The following is a 20,200-nucleotide window of genomic DNA, read 5'->3' on the forward strand; positions in this document are numbered from 1 at the left end:
ACAGTTCCCATTCCTAGTATAGTTCCCATTCCTAGTATAGTTCCCATACCTAGTATAGTTCCCATTCCTAGTATAGTTCCCATACCCATACCTAGTATAGTTCCCATTCCTAGTATAGTTCCCATTCCTAGTATAGTTCCCATTCCTAGTATAGTTCCCATACCTAGTATAGTTCCCATTCCTAGTATAGTTCCCATACCCATACCTAGTATAGTTCCCATTCCTAGTATAGTTCCCATACCTAGTATAGTTCCCATTCCTAGTATAGTTCCCATACCCATACCTAGTATAGTTCCCATACCTAGTATAGTTCCCATACCAATACCTAGTATAGTTCCCATACCAATACCAAGTATAGTTCCCATATCTAGTATGCTGTAGTTCCCATATCTAGGACATTTTGGGTACCTTGAAATCCCCAACCAGATGTCCTGTTTTGAGGTTCAAGACGTAACAAAACAGCATTTTTTGTTGTTGACATAAACTGGATCAATGAAGAACTTTTCATGGAAGTTATATTTTTACACATTGATCCACATCACGATCTTAACTCAGTGAGAGTCTCTTTGGTAATGGGCTGTGAAAGAGAACAATGACTGGCTATTGAATCAGACTACTGGAATACTCTGGAATTCTTATCTTCACATTGCCGATAAACCTCATCATCCCTCAATAGCAGTGTTGGGACTGATCTGTCAGGATAAACATTACAGTGTAGCAGTGTTGGGACTGATCTGTCAGGATAAACCTTACAGTGTAGCAGTGTTGGGACTGATCTGTCAGGATAAACATTACAGTGTAGTAGTGTTGGGACTGATCTGTCAGGATAAACATTACAGTGTAGCAGTGTTGGGACTGATCTGTCAGGATAAACATTACAGTGTAGCAGTGTTGGGACTGATCTTTCAGGATAAACATTACAGTGTAGCAGTGTTGGGACTGATCTTTCAGGATAAACATTACAGTGTAGTAGTGTTGGGACTGATCTGTCAGGATAAACATTACAGTGTAGTAGTGTTGGGACTGACCTTTCAGGATAAATATTACAGTGTAGCAGTGTTGGGACTGATCTGTCAGGATAAACATTACAGTGTAGTAGTGTTGGGACTGACCTTTCAGGATAAACATAACAGTGTAGCAGTGTTGGGACTGATCTGTTAGGATACACATTACAGAAAAAAGCAACATTTATCTTGAAATTCTCTTGAAACATCTGAAAAATAAGTTTTAAAAATACAACGTGTCTGAACACAAAGTGGTTAGATCCTGAACCCATACAACATGTCGGAAGCACAAAGCGATTCCCATACCTAGTATAGTTCCCATTCCTAGTATAGTTCCCATTCCTAGTATAGTTCCCATTCCTAGTATAGTTCCCATTCCTAGTATAGTTCCCATACCTAGTATAGTTCCCATACCTAGTATAGTTCCCATTCCTTGTATAGTTCCCATTTCTAGTATAGTTCCCATTCCTAGTATAGTTCCCATACCTAGTATAGTTCCCATACCTAGTATAGTTCCCATTCCTAGTATAGTTCCCATTCCTAGTATAGTTCCCATACCTAGTATAGTTCCCATACCTAGTATAGTTCGCATTCCTAGTATCGTTCCCATTCCTAGTATAGTTCCCATACCTAGTATAGTTCCCATTCCTAGTATAGTTCCCATTCCTAGTATAGTTCCCATTCCTAGTATAGTTCCCATTCCTAGAATAGTTCCCATTCCTAGTATAGTTCCCATACCTAGTATATTTCACATTCCTAGTATAGTTCCCATTCCTAGTATAGTTCCCATTCCTAGTATAGTTCCCATTCCCAGTATAGTTCCCATACCTAGTATAGTTCCCATTCCTAGTATAGTTCCCATTCCTAGTATAGTTCCCATTCCTAGTATAGTTCCCATACCTAGTATAGTTCCCATTCCTAGTATAGTTCCCATACCCATTCCTAGTATAGTTCCCATTCCTAGTATAGTTCCCATTCCTAGTATAGTTTCCATTCCTAGTATAGTTCCCATTCCTAGTATAGTTCCCATACCTAGTATAGTTCCCATACCCATTCCTAGTATAGTTCCCATTCCTAGTATAGTTCCCATTCATAGTATAGTTCCCATACCTAGTATAGTTCCCATACCTAGTATAGTTCCCATTCCTAGTATAGTTCACATACCTAGTATAGTACCCATTCCTAGTATAGTTCCCATTCCTAGTATAGTTCCCATACCTAGTATAGTTCCCATTCCTAGTATAGTTCCCATACCTAGTATAGTTCCCATTCCTAGTATAGTTCCCATTCCTAGTATAGTTCCCATTCCTAGTATAGTTCCCATTCCTAGTATAGTTCCCATACCCATACCCAGTATAGTTCCCATTCCGAGTATAGTTCCCATACCTAATACAGTTCCCATTCCTAGTATAGTTCCCATTCCTAGTATAGTTCCCATACCTAGTATAGTTCCCATTCCTAGTATAGTTCCCATACCCATACCTAGTATAGTTCCCATTCCTAGTATAGTTCCCATTCCTAGTATAGTTCCCATACCTAGTATAGTTCCCATTCCTAGTATAGTTCCCATACCCATACCTAGTATAGTTCCCATTCCTAGTATAGTTCCCATACCTAGTATAGTTCCCATTCCTAGTATAGTTCCCATACCCATACCTAGTATAGTTCCCATACCTAGTATAGTTCCCATACCAATACCTAGTATAGTTCCCATACCAATACCAAGTATAGTTCCCATATCTAGTATGCTGTAGTTCCCATATCTAGGACATTTTGGGTACCTTGAAATCCCCAACCAGATGTCCTGTTTTGAGGTTCAAGACGTAACAAAACAGCATTTTTTGTTGTTGACATAAACTGGATCAATGAAGAACTTTTCATGGAAGTTATATTTTTACACATTGATCCACATCACGATCTTAACTCAGTGAGAGTCTCTTTGGTAATGGGCTGTGAAAGAGAACAATGACTGGCTATTGAATCAGACTACTGGAATACTCTGGAATTCTTATCTTCACATTGCCGATAAACCTCATCATCCCTCAATAACTTCCAACGAAGACTGGGGTTCAGCCTGATGAACCAAACTACTCAGTAATCTCCTCCATGAAGACTGGGGATCAGCCTGATGAACCAAACTACTCAGTAATCTCCTCCATGAAGACTGGGGATCAGCCTGATGAACCAAACTACTCAGTAATCTCCTCCATGAAGACTGGGGGATCAGCCTGATGAACCAAACTACTCAGTAATCTCCTCCATGAAGACTGGGGGTCAGCCTGATGAACGAAACTACTCAGTAATCTCCTCCATGAAGACTGGGGGATCAGCCTGATGAACCAAACTACTCAGTAATCTCCTCCATGAAGACTGGGGGTCAGCCTGATGAACCAAACTACTCAGTAATCTCCTCCATATAGCCCAACTCTCATACACACACATCCACACATGCACACACACACACTTACAAAAAAAAGTTTAGCGATTGCTGATCGGTTCATTTGTACATTTATGATTAATGGGTTTTGTTATCTGTTTTTACCAACCTTTTAATTTTTTTTTTGTTTCTTTTTTTTTTATTTTTTTTTTACTTATGTATTGTATATTGTTTTTTTTGTGGTGTGGTTTCATTATAAGCCCTTCGGCTTCCAACCAGCACACCTCTTTTAATAATTTTTAAAACATCTGTATTGTTGTTTATCACTTATTTTCTTTGGCGCAAATAAATTAAACCTTAAACTGAACCTAAAATTAGGCAACAACAAAGAATAGACACACACACTAGTGGTGTGCGGGTCAGCTGTTTGTTCACCCGCACTGCCAGCAATTGCTAATAACCCATCCGCAACGCCCGACTATACAAGATAACGTGAAACTCGGATGGCCGCAGCCGATCCTAGAAGGCGCTGCATGGTCAATCTGTCTTCTGCATTGGCGGTGATACGGGCCTCTGCAGAAGTCAGGGCATTCATACTTCTTGCGCTTTGTGGAACAGCACAGAGCTGTTGTGAAGGAAGTTGGCAAGGAAGTGAGTTTGTGTTTATACAGGACCTCCCGCCCCCACCTACCGTCAACCAATCATGGCAATGCAAAGCTATACAGAGCCCTCCACATTGTTACAACATTTGGGAGGCGCACTGCAGATGTGGTAAGGAGCTCAAATTGGCCTCTGCGTGCCCCAGAGGCTCCGTAATTGTGTCACACCCTCCTCTGACCACATTTTCGGATCAAGCATAAGCTGGCTTTAACCCGCTAAAATAAAAATTAAATAGCGCTGTAGGCTACAGTCAGAGATGCTGGAACTATTTTTTGACAGGGTGTGCCTGATTTCGATATGTTTCTGCTTACAATTTCCAACATTTTGGTAGGTTATTTGTTAGTCAACTTGTCTATAATTAGATACATGCAGCTTCTCTTCTGCCATTATATGTTGCCCTAGAAGACTAAAGAAACCCTTGTTCACCAGAAGAATTTCATGAACGATAGAATGAATGCTTCAATCCATACTGAACCAAAATATAAAGGTAACATGTCAAATGTTGGTCCCATGTTTCATGAGATGAAATAAAAGATCCCAGAAATGTTCCATGTGCACAAAAATCGTATTTCTCTAAAATTCTGTGCATAAATGTGTTTACATATGAAAAGAGAACCATCCCGCTCTCCCAGAAGCTTGGCTGGTGTGTAAAACCAGCTAATTCAGACAAACACGCAACAGACAAGCTTCTGGGAGAGCGCGATGGTTCTCTTTTGATGAGTTACTATCCCCCTCCATCAGCAGCCCTGAACTCTGAACTCTGAACCATGTCTTTTGAAACTATCAGCAAGTTTACTGAGGCGAGAGCCCGAACGTTCACATTCAGCAAAGGAGATGCGGATAAAATTCTACTCCCTGGTGTTGGTAAAGTAGGGATATAGCTTTAAAACACTAAAGTGCATTATGGGTAGCGTAGTAAGTTTACTTTAGTTTTTTTGATTCAATTGTTGTGGTGTGGAGGATGTAGCCGACCTGTGAGCCATGCTCTTTTCGCTCCGTTAGCCCACTATTTTATTTTGTCATTCAGACTACCTCAGTAAGTACAAGTTTAATAAATGTCAACTGCTTCAGTGGAATTCCAGACTAACTCGTCATTAGCAGTAGATAAGATCCCCAAATGTGGGATTTACCCCCCAGAGCATCTGTAAATTGCTCTGGCCCTGGAGCTAGCAAGTGAAGGAATTCCCTGAGCCGTCCCGACTACGGTCTGGAGGCAAGGCAGGAAAGGTAATACTGGGGACTTAATCACCACCATAGTCCCAGAAAAGGAAGAGTATGAAATAAAACTTAACAAAACTACAAGAGAGAGAAATTTGCTTAGAGCTCCCAGCACAATAACGCTCAGCGAATACTACAAGAACAGAATAATTTTATAAAGGTTTACGTATCCAAAAGGAGCCGTCCATAAGGAAAGGAGACGCTGGTGCTGAATCACTGCTCTATGGACCTACTGCTACTCATCATTGACCATTCCTCTAAAGAGCTTGCTACTTTAAAACAAGCTACCAATGACTGCAAAATGGACATTGAGCAGACATATAATCAAGAAGAAGTGGACAGACTCCAGCAGAAGATCAAAACCAAGATCGATAACCTCCAAGCCGATCTACTGAAGTTCAACCTGGGAAAGTTCAAGCACAACACAGTCGACTACAAGGAGCAGAACTTCTACACCTGGTTGTCTGAGAAACCCAAGCACTTGCAGACGACATCCCACACAACAGGCCAACGCATCAGAATCCGGTGAATCCTCTACCTCAGCGATGTCTTCTCCTTCCTCCAGGTCCAGAAATACTTTTTTGGGCCCCCTGCCCCTCCGACGCTCCAAACGTACCCATGCCAAAGACAAAGACGCACAAGGAGAGGTACAAGAGGTCGGCGGAAGGAGGTGAACGAAGATACCCAAAGCAACAATGCCCCCCGAGAGAATGTAGTTTTTAACCTATCAGATAAAAAGTTTTGTAGTGAACAAATTGATGTTTTAAGCAAAGGGTTATCCTTTGTAACGTATACAGTCACAAATCCTTTTCAAGTTATCATTTAACTATTTAAGTTTTTACGTAATATCAATTGAAAGGTTTCTTTAGCTTGATAAAGCTATAGAGGATACCTTGATACCTGGCTTGATAAAGCTGTAGAGGATACCCCGATACCTGGCTTGATGAAGCTGTAGAGGATACCCCGATACCTGGCTTGATAAAGCTATAGAGGATACCTTGATACCTGGCTTGATGAAGCTGTAGAGGATACCCTGATACCTGGCTTGATGAAGCTGTAGAGGATACCCCGATACCTGGCTTGATGAAGCTGTAGAGGATACCCCGATACCTGGCTTGATAAAGCTGTAGAGGATACCCTGATACCTGGCTTGATAAAGCTGTAGAGGATACCCCGATACCTGGCTTGATAAAGCTGTAGAGGATACCCCGATACCTGGCTTGATAAAGCTCCAAAACAAGTTAAACGCTTGAACAGAAGCCAGTTACTTAATAAATCCCATCAAAACAGAACAAACTGTTTTCTGTAAACTATATACTTACTTTCGATGATAGCCATAATGGCCTATCGTCAATAAACACTGGCACAGGTTATCATCAGACTCCTCTTTAAATTCTGCCTTCCAGAATCCACATTTATTCACCTATAAACAATCAAGAAATGTATCAAACATATTGGTTAAATATGATGTGGTCAGAGAGAGAGAAGAGACATTCATAAAGGATGCTTCCCCTGTAGATCATGCCCAGCGTCGAACGGGTTTGGCCGGTGTAGGCCGTCATTGTAAATAAGAATTTGTTCTTAACTTAATTGCCTAGTTAAATAAAACTTTTTAAAAAACAATTGTAGGCCCTCAGACTTCTAGGACCTATGAGATAAAGTAATGTATAACTGGCACTACTAAATAAGTTATTTATATTTTACAGTGTTCTTGTAATAAGATTTATATCAGAAAAACATTCCACGCCTTGAAAGTACATTTTACATTTACATTTTAGTCATTTAGCAGACGCTCTTATCCAGAGCGACTTACAGTTAGTGAGTGCATACATTTTCATACTGGCCCCCCGTGGGAATCAAACCCACAACCCTGGCATTGCAAACGCCCATGCTCTACCAACTGAGCTACAGAGGCCCTTGGAGTACACCTTGGAGAACATAAATCCACTATTACACGTCAAGATATCACCTCGCCAGTAACAAGACACTTTATAGAACAAAATCATTATATTAATGAATTGCGTTCCGTCGGGATCGAAAAGTTCATCCACCACATAAAGGGAGTAACTATGACAACAAATTACTCTAAAGAGAAGCCATGTGGATATATACATTAAATTCCATATCCCCATATGGTTTAAACAAATAATTAGATTTCACCTCCTTCCTAAAGGCCATATTTAGACTGTCAAACAAGAACACTGTCCATATCAGATTTTGCATATGAGTTAGCCCCACATATTTATGAACGGCTGTGCCTGATGTCCTTTGTGGTGGGCTATCTCATGAATTGATATGACGTATTTAGGTGAGCAGACACCTGAGGCAGGTGGTGGGCTATCTCATGAATTGATATGACGTATTTAGGTGAGCAGACACCTGGGGCAGGTGATTCGTGCCCACTCCCATACCCTATAAATCTGTATGTCTTTGTGACTAACTTGTATACAAGGTAGACCAGAGAAGCCACATCCCTGATTGGCTGATTAGAAGCACCTGCTGCTCATTAGTTGTTCAAATGCTGTTCTGAATTAAAATAAAATTGAAAACCTACACGCTGAAGAAGCCGAAACGTCTGTGTACGCGTAATACCGTGACGAGATCCTGAGGCCCATTGTCGTGCCATTCATCCACCGCCATCACCTCATGTTTCAGCATGATAATGCACGGCCCCATGTCGCAAGGATTTGTACACAATTCCTGGAAGCTGAAAATGTCCCAGTTCTTCCATGGCCTGCATACTTACCAGACGTCACCCTTTGAGCATGTTTGGGATGCTCTGGATCGACGTGTACGACAGCGTGTTCCAGTTCCCACCAATATCCAGCAACTTCACACAGCCATTGAAGAGGAGTGGGACAACATTCCACAGGCCACAATCAACAGCCTGATCAACTCTATGCGAAGGAGATGTGTCGCACTGCATGAGTCAGATGGTGGTCACCCGATACTGACTGGTTTTCTGATCCATGACCCTACCTTTTTTTTTAAAGGTACAGTTGAAGTCGGAAGTTTACATACACCTTAGCCAAATACATTTAAACTCAGTTTTTCACAATTCCTGACATTTCATCCTAGTAAAAATTCCCTGTCTTAGGTCAGTTAGGATCACCACTTTATTTTAAGAATGTGAAATGTCAGAATAATAGTAGAGAGAATTATTTATTTCAGCTTTTATTTATTTCATCACATTCCCAGTGGGTCAGAAGTTTACATACACTCAATTAGTATTTGGTAGCATTGCCTTTAAATTGTTTAACTTGGGTCAAACGTTTCGGGTAGCCTTCCACAAGCTTCCCACAATAAGTTGGGTAAATTTTGGCCCATTCCTCCTGACAGAGCTGGTGTAACTGAGTCAGGTTTGTAGGCCTCCTTGCTCGCACACGCTCAGGGCTTTGTGATGGCCACTCCAATACCTTGACTTTGTTGTCCTTAAGCCATTTTGCCACAACTTTGGAAGTATGCTTGGGGTCATTGTCCATTTGGAAGACCCATTTACGACCAAGCTTTAACTTCCAGACTGATGTCTTGAGATTTTGCTTCAATATATCCACATAATTTTCCTTCCTCATGATGCCATCTATTTTGTGAAGTGCACCAGACCCTCCTGCAGCAAAGCACCCCCACAGCCTGATGCTACCACCGCCGTGCTTCACGGTTGGGATGGTGTTCTTCGGCTTGCAAGCGTTCCCCTTTTTCCTTCAAACATAACGATGGTCATTATGGCCAAACAGTTCTATTTTTGTTTCATCAGACCAGAGGACATTTCTCCAAAAAGTACGATCTTAGTCCCCATGTGCAGTTGCAAACCGTAGTCTGGCTTTTTTATGGCGGTTTTGGAGCAGTGGCATCTTCCTTGCTGAGCGGCCTTTCAGGTTATCTCGATATAGGACTCATTTTACTGTGGATATAGATACTTTTGTACCTGTTTCCTCCAGCATCTTCACAAGGTCCTTTGCTGTTGTTCTGGGATTGATTTGCACTTTTCGCACCAAAGTACGTTCATCTCTAGGAGACAGAACGCGTCTCCTTCCTGAGCGGTAAGATGGCTGCGTGGTCCCATGGTGTTTATACTTGCATACTATTGTTTGTACGGATGAACGTGGTACCTTCAGGCGTTTGGAAATTGCTCCCAAGGATGAACCAGACTTGTGGAGGTCTACAATTTTTTTTCTGAGGTCTTGACTGATTTCTTTTGATTTTCCCATGATGTCAAGCAAAGAGGCACTGAGTTTGAAGGTAGGCCTTGAAATACATCCACAGGTACACCTCCAATTACATTTACATTTAAGTCATTTAGCAGACGCTCTTATCCAGAGCGACTTACAAATTGGTGCATTCAACTTAGCTTAGCCAGTGGGACAACCACCCTTCTTTTTTTTTTATGGGGTGGTGGGGGGGGGGGGGGGGGGGGGTAGAAGGATTACTGTTATACTATTCCAGGTATTCCTTAAAGAGGTAGGGTTTCAAGTGTCTCCGGAAGGTGGTCAGTGACTTTGCTGTCCTGGCGTCGTGGGGGAGCTTGTTCCACCATTGGGGTGCCAGAGCAGCGAATAGCTTTGACTGGGCTGAGCGGGAACTGTGCTTCCGTAGAGGTAGGGGAGCCAGCAGGCCAGAGGTGGATGAACGCAGTGCCCTTGTTTGGGTGTAGGGTCTGATCAGAGCCTGAAGGTAAGGAGGTGCCGTTCCCCTAACAGCTCCGTAGGCAAGCACCATGGTTTTGTAGTAGATGCGATCTTCAACTGGAAGCCAGTGGAGTGTGCGGAGGAGCGGGGTGACATGAGAGAACGTGGGAAGGTTGAACACCAGACGGGCTGCAGCATTCTGGATGAGTTGTAGGGGTTTAATGGCACAGGCAGGGAGCCCAGCCAACAGCGAGTTGCAGTAATCCAGACGGGAGATGACAAGTGCCTGGATTAGGACCTGTGCCGCTTTCTGTGTACTCTGCGAATGTTGTAGAGCATGAACCTGCAGGATCGGGTCACAGCTTTGATGTTAGCGGAGAACGACAGGGTGTTTTCCAGGGTCACGCCAAGGTTCTTTGCACTCTGGGAGGAGGACACAATGGAGTTGTCAACCGTGATGGCGAGATCATGGAGTGGGCAGTCCTTCCCCGGGAGGAAGAGCAGCTCCGTCTTGCCGAGGTTCAGCTTGAGGTGGTGATCCGACATCCACACTGATATGTCTGCCAGACATGCAGAGATGTGATTCGCCACCTGGTTATCAGAAGGTGGAAAGGAGAAAATGAATTGTGTGTCGTCTGCGTAGCAATGATAGGAGAGACCATGTGAGGATATGACAGAGCCAAGTGACTTGGTGTATAGAGAGAATAGGAGAGGGCCTAGAACTGAGCCCTGGGGGACACCAGTGGTGAGAGCACGTGGTGCGGAGACAGATTCTCGCCACGCCACCTGGTAGGAGCGACCGGTCAGGTAGGACGCAATCCAAGAGTGAGCAGTGCCGGAGATGCCCAACTCGGAGAGGGTGAAGAGGAGGATCTGATGGTTCACAGTATCAAAGGCAGCAGACAGGTCTAGAAGGACAAGAGCAGAGGAGAGAGAGTTAGCTTTAGCAGTGCGGAGAGCCTCCGTGACACAGAGAAGAGCAGTCTCAGTTGAATGACCAGTCTTGAAACCTGACTGGTTTGGATCAAGAAGGTCATTCTGAGAGAGATAGCAGGAGAGTTGACTAAAGACTCAAGAGTTTTGGAGAGAAAAGAAAGAAGGGATACTGGTCTGTAGTTGTTGACATCAGAGGGATCAAGTGTTGGTTTTTTGAGAAGGGGTGCAACTCTCGCTCTCTTGAAGACGGAAGGGACATAGCCAGCGGTCAAGGATGAGTTGATGAGCGAGGTGAGGTAGGGGAGAAGGTCACCCCAATAGAATCCCCATACTTTATTACATACTAGTCTGTGGTGACCTACTTTATCACAGACCTCAACCCAGAGTCTCGTTCACAGTCAGCCCACTGACACCCCTATCAGATCACAGCAAAATCAGAGCAATACTCAATCATGAGGCATCAAAGCCGAATAAACTACATAGTATTAAGAAACACTATTGATGGAAGGAAAATAGTGTCGAAACCTACCAAAAAACTATTGGGAAACAAAAACCCTATTAATTTCAGCTTCCCTATCAAATATAAAAATGTCAAGACAGCCAACTAAAGTTAACAACAATGAAAAATGGTTTGATGTAGAATGCAAAAAACTTAGAAAGAAATTGAGAAACCTATCCAACCAAAAACATAGAGACCCAGAAAACCTGAGCCTACGCCTGTCCTGACCTGGCATCTTTTCACTCCCTCCTCTCTACATTTTCTTCCTCTGTTTCTGCTGCTAAAGCCACTTTCTACCACTCTAAATTCCAAGCATCTGCCTCTAACCCTAGGAAGCTCTTTGCCACCTTCTCCTCCCTGCTGAATCCCCCCCCCCTCCCTCCTCCCTCTCTGTGGATGACTTCGTCAACCATTTTGAAGAGAAGGTTGACGACATCCGATCCTCGTTTGTTAAGTCAAATGACACTGCTGGTCCTGCTCACACTGCCCTACCCTATGCTTTGACTTCTTTCTCCCCTCTCTCTTCAGATGAAATCTTGCGACTTGTGACGGCCGGCCACCCAACAACCTGCCCGCTTGACCCAATCCCCTCCTCTCTTCTCCAGACCATTTCCGGAGACCTTCTCCCTTACCTCACCTCGCTCATCAACTCATCCTTGACCGCTGGCTATGTCCCTTCCGCCTTCAAGAGAGCGAGAGTTGCACCCCTTCTCAAAAAACCTACACTCGATCCCTCTGATGTCAACAACTACAGACCAGTATCCCTTCTTTCTTTTCTCTCCAAAACTCTTGAGCGTGCTGTCTTTAACCAACTCTCTTGCTATCTCTCTCATGATGACCTTCTTGATCCAAACCAGTCAGGTTTCAAGACTGGTCGTTCAACTGAGACTGCTCTTCTCTGTGTCACGGAGGCTCTCCGCACTGCTAAAGCTAACTCTCTCTCCTCTGCTCTTGTCCTTCTAGACCTGTCTGCTGCCTTTGATACTGTGAACCATCAGATCCTCCTCTCCACCCTCTCCGAGTTGGGCATCTCCGGCGCGGCTCACTCCTGGATTGCGTCCTACCTGACAGGTCGCTCCTACTAAGTGGCGTGGCGAGAATCTGTCTCCGCACCACGTGCTCTCACCACTGGTGTCAGTTCTAGGCCCTCTCCTATTCTCGCTATACACCAAGTCACTTGGCTCTGTCATGTCCTCACATGGTCTCTCCTATCATTGCTACGCAGACGACAAACAATTCATTTTCTCCTTTCCACCTTCTGATAACCAGGTGGCGAATCGCATCTCTGCATGTCTGGCAGACATATCAGTGTGGATGTCGGATCACCACCTCAAGCTGAACCTCGGCAAGACGGAGCTGCTCTTCCTCCCGGGGAAGGACTGCCCATTCCATGATCTCGCCATCACGGTTGACAACTCCGTTGTGTCCTCCTCCCAGAGTGCAAAAAGCCTTGGCGTGACCCTGGACAACACCCTGTTGTTCTCCGCTAACATCAAGGCGGTGACCCGATCCTGTAGGTTCATGCTCTACAACATTCGGAGAGTACGACCCTGCCTTACACAGGAAGCGGCACAGGTCCTAATCCAGGCACTTGTCATCTCCCGTCTGGATTACTGCAACTCGCTGTTGGCTGGGGTCCCTGCCTGTGCCATTAAACCCCTACAACTCATCCAGAATGCCACAGCCCGTCTGGTGTTCAACCTTCCCAAGTTCTCTCACATCACCCCGCTCCTCCGCACACTCCACTGGCTTCCAGTTGAAGCTCGCATCTGCTACAAGACCATGGTGCTTGCCTACGGAGCTGTGAGGGGAACGGCACCTCTGTACCTTCAGGCTCTGATCAGTCCCTACACCCAAACGAGGGCATTGCGTTCATCCACCTCTGGCCTGCTGGCCACCCTACCTCTGCGGAAGCACAGTTCCCGCTCAGCCCAGTCAAAAGGCGGCAGGTAGCTTAGTGGTTAAGAGCGTTGTACCAGTAACCGAAAGGTTGCTGGTTCTAATCCCCGAGCCGACTAGGTGAAAAATCTGTCGATGTGCCCTTGAGCAAGGCACTTAACCCTAATTGCTCCTGTAAGTCGCTCTGGATAAGAGCGTCTGCTAAATGACCAATTTATTTTTTTTTTTTTTTTTTATAAAACTGTTCGCTGCTCTGTCACCCCAATGGTGGAACAAGCTCCCTCACGACGCCAGGACAGCGGAGTCACTCACCACCTTCCGGAGACACTTGAAATCCCACCTCTTTAAGGAATACCTGGGTTAGGATAAAGTAATCCTTCTATCCCCCCTTACCCCACAAAAAAATAAAAAAAATAAACATATTGTAAAGTGGTTATCCCACTGGCTATAAGGTGAATGCACCAATTTGTAAGTCGCTCTGGATAAGAGCGTCGGCTAAATGACGTAAATGTAAATGTTGTGTTACAGTCTGAATTCTAAGCCACTCAAGGACTTTCACATTCTTGTTCTGAATAATTCAAGCGTTGCTTTGGCTATATGCTTGGGGGCATTGTTCTGTTGAAACGTAAATCTTCGGGGCAGTCTAAGGTCGTTTGCACTCTGAAGCAGGTTCCCATCAAGGATTTGCCTGCATTTGGCTCCATTCATTGTTCCCTCTATCCTTACCAGTCTCCCAGTCCCTGCCGCTGAAAAGCATCCCCATAGCATGATGCTGCCACCACCATGCTTCACAGTAGGGATAGGAGTTAGATGGGTGATGAGCTGTGCCTGGTTCTCCAGAAATAGCGCTTTGCATTCAGGCCAAAGAATTCCATTTTGTCTCATCAGACCACAGAATCTTCTGCCTTATGATCGGAGTCTTTCACCTGCCTTTTTGCTAACTCCAGGCGTGCTGTCATGTGCCTTTTTCTCAGGAGTGGCTTCCATCTGGCCACTCTCCCTTAAAGCCCAGATTGGTGAAGTGCTGTAGAGACTGTTGTCCTTCTGGCAGGTTCTCCCATCTCAGCCAAGGAACTCTGTAGTTCTGTCAGAGTGGCCATTGGGTTCTTGGTCACCTCTCTGACCAAGGTCCTTCTTGCCCGGTTCCTCAGTTTGGTCGGAAGGCCAGCTCTAGGAAGAGTCTGCGTAGTTCAATTTTTTTTACGATTTCCCAATGATGGAGACCACTGTGTTCTTGGAAACTTTCAACACCCTTGACATTGTTTTATACCCTTCCCCAGATATATGCCTCATCACAATTCTATCTCTGAGATTTACTGACAGTTCCTTGGACTTCATGGTATAGTTTCTGCTCTGACATGACCTGTCAACTGTGGGACCTTATATAGACAGGTGGGTTTCTTTCTAAATCATGTCCAAACAATTGAATTGGCCACAGGTGGACTCCAATCAAGATGTAGTGACATCTCAAGGATGATCAAAGGAAATTGAATGTGCCAGATCTTAAAGTGTGATAGCAAAGGGGTGTGAATACTTACACTACCAGTCAAGTTTGGACACACCTACTCATTCAAGGGTTTTTCTTTATTTTTACTATTTTTTATATTGTAGAATAATAGTGAAGACATCAAAACTATGAAATAACACATATGGAATCATTTAGTAACCAAAAAAGTGTTAAACAAATCAAAATATATTTTATATTTGAGATTCTTCAAATAGACACCCTTTGCATTGATGACAGCTTTGCACACTCTTGGCATTCTCTCAACCAGCTTCATGCGGTAGTCACCTGGAATGCATTTCAATTAACAGGTGTGCCTTGTTAAAAGTTAATTTGTGGAATTTCTTCCTTCTTAATGCGTTTGAGCCAATCAGTTGTGTTGTGACAAGGTAGGGGGGGTGGTATACAGAAGATTTGGTAAAAGACCAAGTTCATATTATGGCAAGAACAGCTCAAATAAGCAAAGAGAAACAACTGTCCATCATTACTTTAAGACATGAAGGTCAGTCAACACGGAAAATGTCAAGACCTTTGAAAGTTTCTTCATGTGCAGTCGCAAAAACCATCAAGTGCTATGATGAAACTGGCTCTCATGAGGACCGCCACAGGAATGGAAGACCCAGAGTTAACTCTGCTGCAGAGTATAAGTTCATTAGAGTTACCAGCCTCAGAAATTGCAGCCCAAATAAATGCTTCACAGAGTTCAAGTCACAGACACATCTCAACATCAACTGTTTAGAGGGGACTGTGTGAATCAGGCCTTCATGGTTGAATTGCTGCAAAGATACCACTACTAAAGGACACCAATAAGAAGAAGAGACCTGCTTGGGCCAAGAAACACGAGCAATGGACATTAGACCGGTGGAAATGTGTCCTTTGGTCTTGAGTCCAAATGTGAGATTTCTGGTTCAAACTGCCGTGTCTTTGTGAGACGCGGTGTTCACACCGTGAAGCATGGAGGAGGTGTTATGGTGTGGGGGTGCTTTGCTGGTGACACTGTCTGTGATTTATTTAGAATTCAAGGCACACTTAACCAGCATGGCTACCACAGCATTCTGCAGCGATACGCCATCCCATCTGGTTTGGGCTTAGTGGGACTATCATTTGTTTTTCAACAGGACAATGACCCAACACACCTCCAGACTATGTAAGGGCTATTTTACCAATAAGGAGAGTGATGGAGTGCTGCATCAGATGACCTGGCCTCCACAATCACCCAACCTCAACGCAATTGTGATGGTTTGGGATGAGTCGGACGGCAGAGTGAAGGAAAAGCAGCCAACAAGTGCTCAGCATATGTGGGAACTCCTTCAAGACTGTTGGAAAAGCATTCCAGGTGAAGCTGGTTGAGAGAATGCCAAGTGTGCAAAGCTGTCATCAAGGCAAATGGTGGCTACTTTGAAGAATCTCATATCTCGATTTGTTTAACACTTTTTTTGGTTACATGATTCCATATGTTACTTCAGTTTTGATGTCTTCACCATTATTCTACAATGTAGAAAATTGTAAAAAATAAAGGAACCCTTGAATGAGTAGGTGTCCAAACTTGACTGGTACTGTATATAAGTTAGATATTTCTGGATCTAATTTTCAATACAAACATTTGCCAAAATGTCTAAAAACATGATTTCACTTTGTCATTATGGGGTATTGTGTGTAGATGGGTGAGGATGAAAAATCTATTTACTCCATTTTGAATTCAGGCTGTATGACTAAATGTGGAGTAGGTCAAGGGGTATGAATACTTTCTGAAGGCGCTGTAAATATACATTGAAACATTAAGACTATCAGTGAGGAATGGTTAATATTGCACATTGAACTTGCTATTAAAGAGAGGTCTATGCAGAGACAGAGACGATGTCAACAGGCCTAAACAAAACAGACATTTCAGCCAAATTTCAACCAGGTCAAATCCTTGAGGTCATGAGGAGAGTTCAGAGTACTGCTAATGTGAAGACCGGATTTACTAAGGGCTCTATTCAATCCGCACCACAAAAGTTCAGCTTTACAGCGTGATTGACATTTAAAGGCAACGTCCCTGCTCTAGCAGAGACTAAACGCTGCATGTCGGCTCAATCGGAAATGACCTTTACGTTTCTAGCGTGGAATCTGTAGTACTTCTGCGTGAATAGAGCCCTTATTCTATGGTGCACAGGAATCAAGATGTGATTGAGGGTGTTTTCACTAACTAAGATAAACATCCCCTAACTTCATGCAGGTGTTGTGAGTATGGTGTATTTAGTTCATTCACGCCCAGGGGGGCAGCCTCGGCATTGAAAAGTGATAACCATTGTAACTCAGCCAGCCACTATGTAACCATCCCAATTCAACAGCCCGTACGGCTATCACAACATTTCACTTGACCTTTTCTTTTAAAAAGGACATCATTTTCCATTCCCACTGTACCTTTGTAGGAATCATAATGACTAAACAAACAAGTTGTCATGGGTACAGCAGAACCAGTTCCTCCACATTTCAACCATTCATCCAGACTCTTCCGGTTGACAAGGAAACAATTTACTTTGCTAAAATAGTTTTAATTACAGATAAAAAGGTGGAGAAATAAAGCACACACGATGAAGACTATTCCATTTAAAATACAATTTTACAAGTTGACCATTTTACCACCAAGACGTACACTACACAAGTCTTAAAGACTAGGTAGTGAAGTGCTCTACAGAAGACTATGACAAACAGGGAACCAATAAGGGTTGGAGAAGGAAACAGGCATTGAAGAAATTGTTCAAAGTTTATTGAGGCACTTGAGACCGGTTTTTAGAAGGCAGCAGAAAACATGTCAGTGTTTTGACAAGGCAACAGGAAATGGTTCAAAGTAATGTTGAGGGCCTGGTGTGTCGCTGAGACAATGGACGGTCACGTCTGGTTCAGCACTCTCCGTTACTCCTGATGTGAACGTGACGATTATGCACCCTGGGAACACACACGGAGCAGAATTAAAGACACGCACAAACACAGAACGAGACAGAGGCACAGACAGACAAGCACAGAACAAGACAAGTTGTTGAAAGCTTTAGTTGGTTACTTACATGTTTTCATAGCACAGCTCGCATTCGTTACCGTAGGTGATGCCATCGGTTCCACACACTGGATCATATAGCTTGTTGCACGCGGGCAGGTTGTACTTGGAACAGTTAGGCTGTTGGACAAAAACCAGGTTATGTAATAAATAAATAAGAGGTGTTGGTAATATAGTGTACTAGTATGACACCATATGAAGAGAACATGGATAACAGGGAACAAGCCATACGTTTTCCACCCCTTCCACAGTGCACCTGGGGTGTATTCATTTCTCAGATTCTATTGCAAAATGTTTCACTCAAGCAAACAAATTGAAGCAAACGCAACACAAACAGGGAATTTGCCCAATAGAAATTCTCATTGGTTGAAAAACGTTTTGCAACAGAATCGGACTAATGAATACACCCCTGACTGTCATGTCAACTAGTTGTTGACCAGGAAGTGACTGTATACATACAGGTGTACTTGGTGAACAATTGAATCTTGTACAGAGTAAGGCCCATACCAGTGTTCTACATTACTAACTACTGTTAATCCAGCACATAGGACAAAGTGTTTTATGAATGCGCATAGCCTTTCCCTCCAAAAAAAGAAACGGTTTAGCCTGCTTACCTCTATGCTGCCGTCAGGGAGACTCGCTCCTCGTGCCAAAACTAAAATGGAGAAAGATGTCAAGCCTTAGACTAATTATGATTTAACATCAGATTTGATTTCCAGCCGTTCTAATCTAAACGACAGATAGCGCATCTTTTCTCTAGTCGTAGATTTGCGCGGGCGCCAACAGAGGCAGTCCGGGGGTAGTATCGACTGTTTGTCTAAACTGCTCTTAGAAGTTAATGTTATTTAATAAAACTATTTGACTGCCACTTGAAACTAATTAAGTAAAATTGAACAACACTCACCGGCAACACAGAGGAGTGCGAGAGTCAGTCGTGTAAAGTTCCACATTCTCTCCGTAGTGAAGGGGTGTAGGCAGGTGACGTTGTGTGGCACCGGAGCCGTATTTATACCGTGTAGGTCTCCACCCCCTATTTATACCGTGTAGGTCTCCACCCCCTATTTATACCGTGTAGGTCTCCACCAAGCTTCTACCCCCAAGCCATAAGACTCCTGAATAGCTAATCATGGCTACCCAGACTATTTGCCCCCCCACCCCATCTTTTTACGCTGAAGCTACTCTGTTAATTATTTATGCATAGTCACTTTACCTCTACTCACATGTACATATTACATCATTTACGTCGACAAACCTGCGCCCCCGCACATTGACTCTGTACCGGTACCCCCTGTATATAGCCTCCCTACTGTTATTTCCCATTGACTCTGTACCGGTACCCCCCTGTATATAGCCTCCCTACTGTTATTTCACATTGACTCTGTACCGGTACCCCCTGTATATAGCCTCCCTACTGTTATTACACATTGACTCTGTACCGGTACCCCCCTGTATATAGCCTCTCTACTGTTATTTCACATTGACTCTGTACCGGTACCCCCCTGTATATAGCCTCCCTACTGTTATTTCACATTGACTCTGTACCGGTACCCCCTGTATATAGCCTCCCTACTGTTATTTCCCATTGACTCTGTACCGGTACCCCCCTGTATATAGCCTCCCTACTGTTATTTTACTGCTGCTCTTTAATTGTTTTTTTTGTGTTTTTTTTACTGATATATTTTTTACTTAACTATTATTTTTCTTAAAACTGCATTGTTGGTTAAGGGCTTGTCAGTAAGCATTTCACTGTAATGTCTACACCTGTTGTATTCGGCGCATGTGGCAAATAACATTTGATTTGATGTTGGCCATGTGTTCTGTATTCTAGTGTTTGTATGATGTTGGCCATGTGTTCTGTATTCTAAGTGTTTGTATGATGTTGGCCATGTGTTCTGTATTCTAAGTGTTTGTATGATGTTGGCCATGTGTTCTGTATTCTAAGTGTTTGTATGATGTTGGCCATGTGTTCTGTATTTTAAGTGTTTGTATGATGTTGGCCATGTGTTCTGTATTTTAAGTGTTTGTATGATGTTGGCCATGTGTTCTGTATTCTAAGTGTTTGTATGATGTTGGCCATGTGTTCTGTATTCTAAGTGTGTGTATTATGTTGGCCATGTGTTCTGTATTCTAAGTGTTTGTATTATGTTGGCCATGTGTTCTGTATTCTAAGTGTTTGTATTATGTTGGCCATGTGTTCTGTATTCTAAGTGTTTGTATTATGTTGGCCATGTGTTCTGTATTCTAAGTGTTTGTATTATGTTGGCCATGTGTTCTGTATTCTAAGTGTTTGTATTATGTTGGCCATGTGTTCTGTATTCTAAGTGTTTGTTTTATGTTGGCCATGTGTTCTGTATTCTAAGTGTTTTCTCCTGCTATTTTGTTTGCGATGTTTGATTATGTAAATTCTGCATTTCTTCAGTTTTTGAACAAGAATTAATAAA

The 20,200-nt window shown here is 43.3% G+C and overlaps 1 protein-coding gene across 1 annotated transcript; it reads right to left on the bottom strand.

The window, feature by feature from the left end:
* Nucleotides 1–17,457: 17,457 nt before the first annotated feature.
* Nucleotides 17,458–18,780, bottom strand: LOC311142147 (trypsin inhibitor ClTI-1-like). The gene is made up of 4 exons (XM_084177739.1): nucleotides 18,664–18,780; nucleotides 18,374–18,414; nucleotides 17,770–17,879; nucleotides 17,458–17,653 (listed from the first exon to the last, which is right to left on the bottom strand). Exons 1-4 carry the CDS (start codon nucleotides 18,707–18,709, stop codon nucleotides 17,608–17,610), a joined length of 243 nt encoding a protein of 80 aa, XP_084033865.1. The 5' UTR covers nucleotides 18,710–18,780; the 3' UTR covers nucleotides 17,458–17,607.
* Between the last annotated feature and the right edge of the window lie 1,420 nt (nucleotides 18,781–20,200).

Source organism: Coregonus lavaretus, assembly GCF_964263955.1.
Source record: "Coregonus lavaretus genome assembly, chromosome: 2".
Classification (NCBI taxonomy): domain Eukaryota; kingdom Metazoa; phylum Chordata; class Actinopteri; order Salmoniformes; family Salmonidae; genus Coregonus; species Coregonus lavaretus.

Coding starts and splice junctions, on each gene's coding strand:
- LOC311142147 (XM_084177739.1), bottom strand. CDS start 18,709: ATGTGGAACTTTACACGACTGACTCTCGCACTCCTCTGTGTTGCCG. Junction 18,415..18,663: donor CGCACTCCTCTGTGTTGCCG/GTGAGTGTTGTT, acceptor TCTCCATTTTAG/TTTTGGCACGAGGAGCGAGT. Junction 17,880..18,373: donor TCCCTGACGGCAGCATAGAG/GTAAGCAGGCTA, acceptor TTTGTCCAACAG/CCTAACTGTTCCAAGTACAA.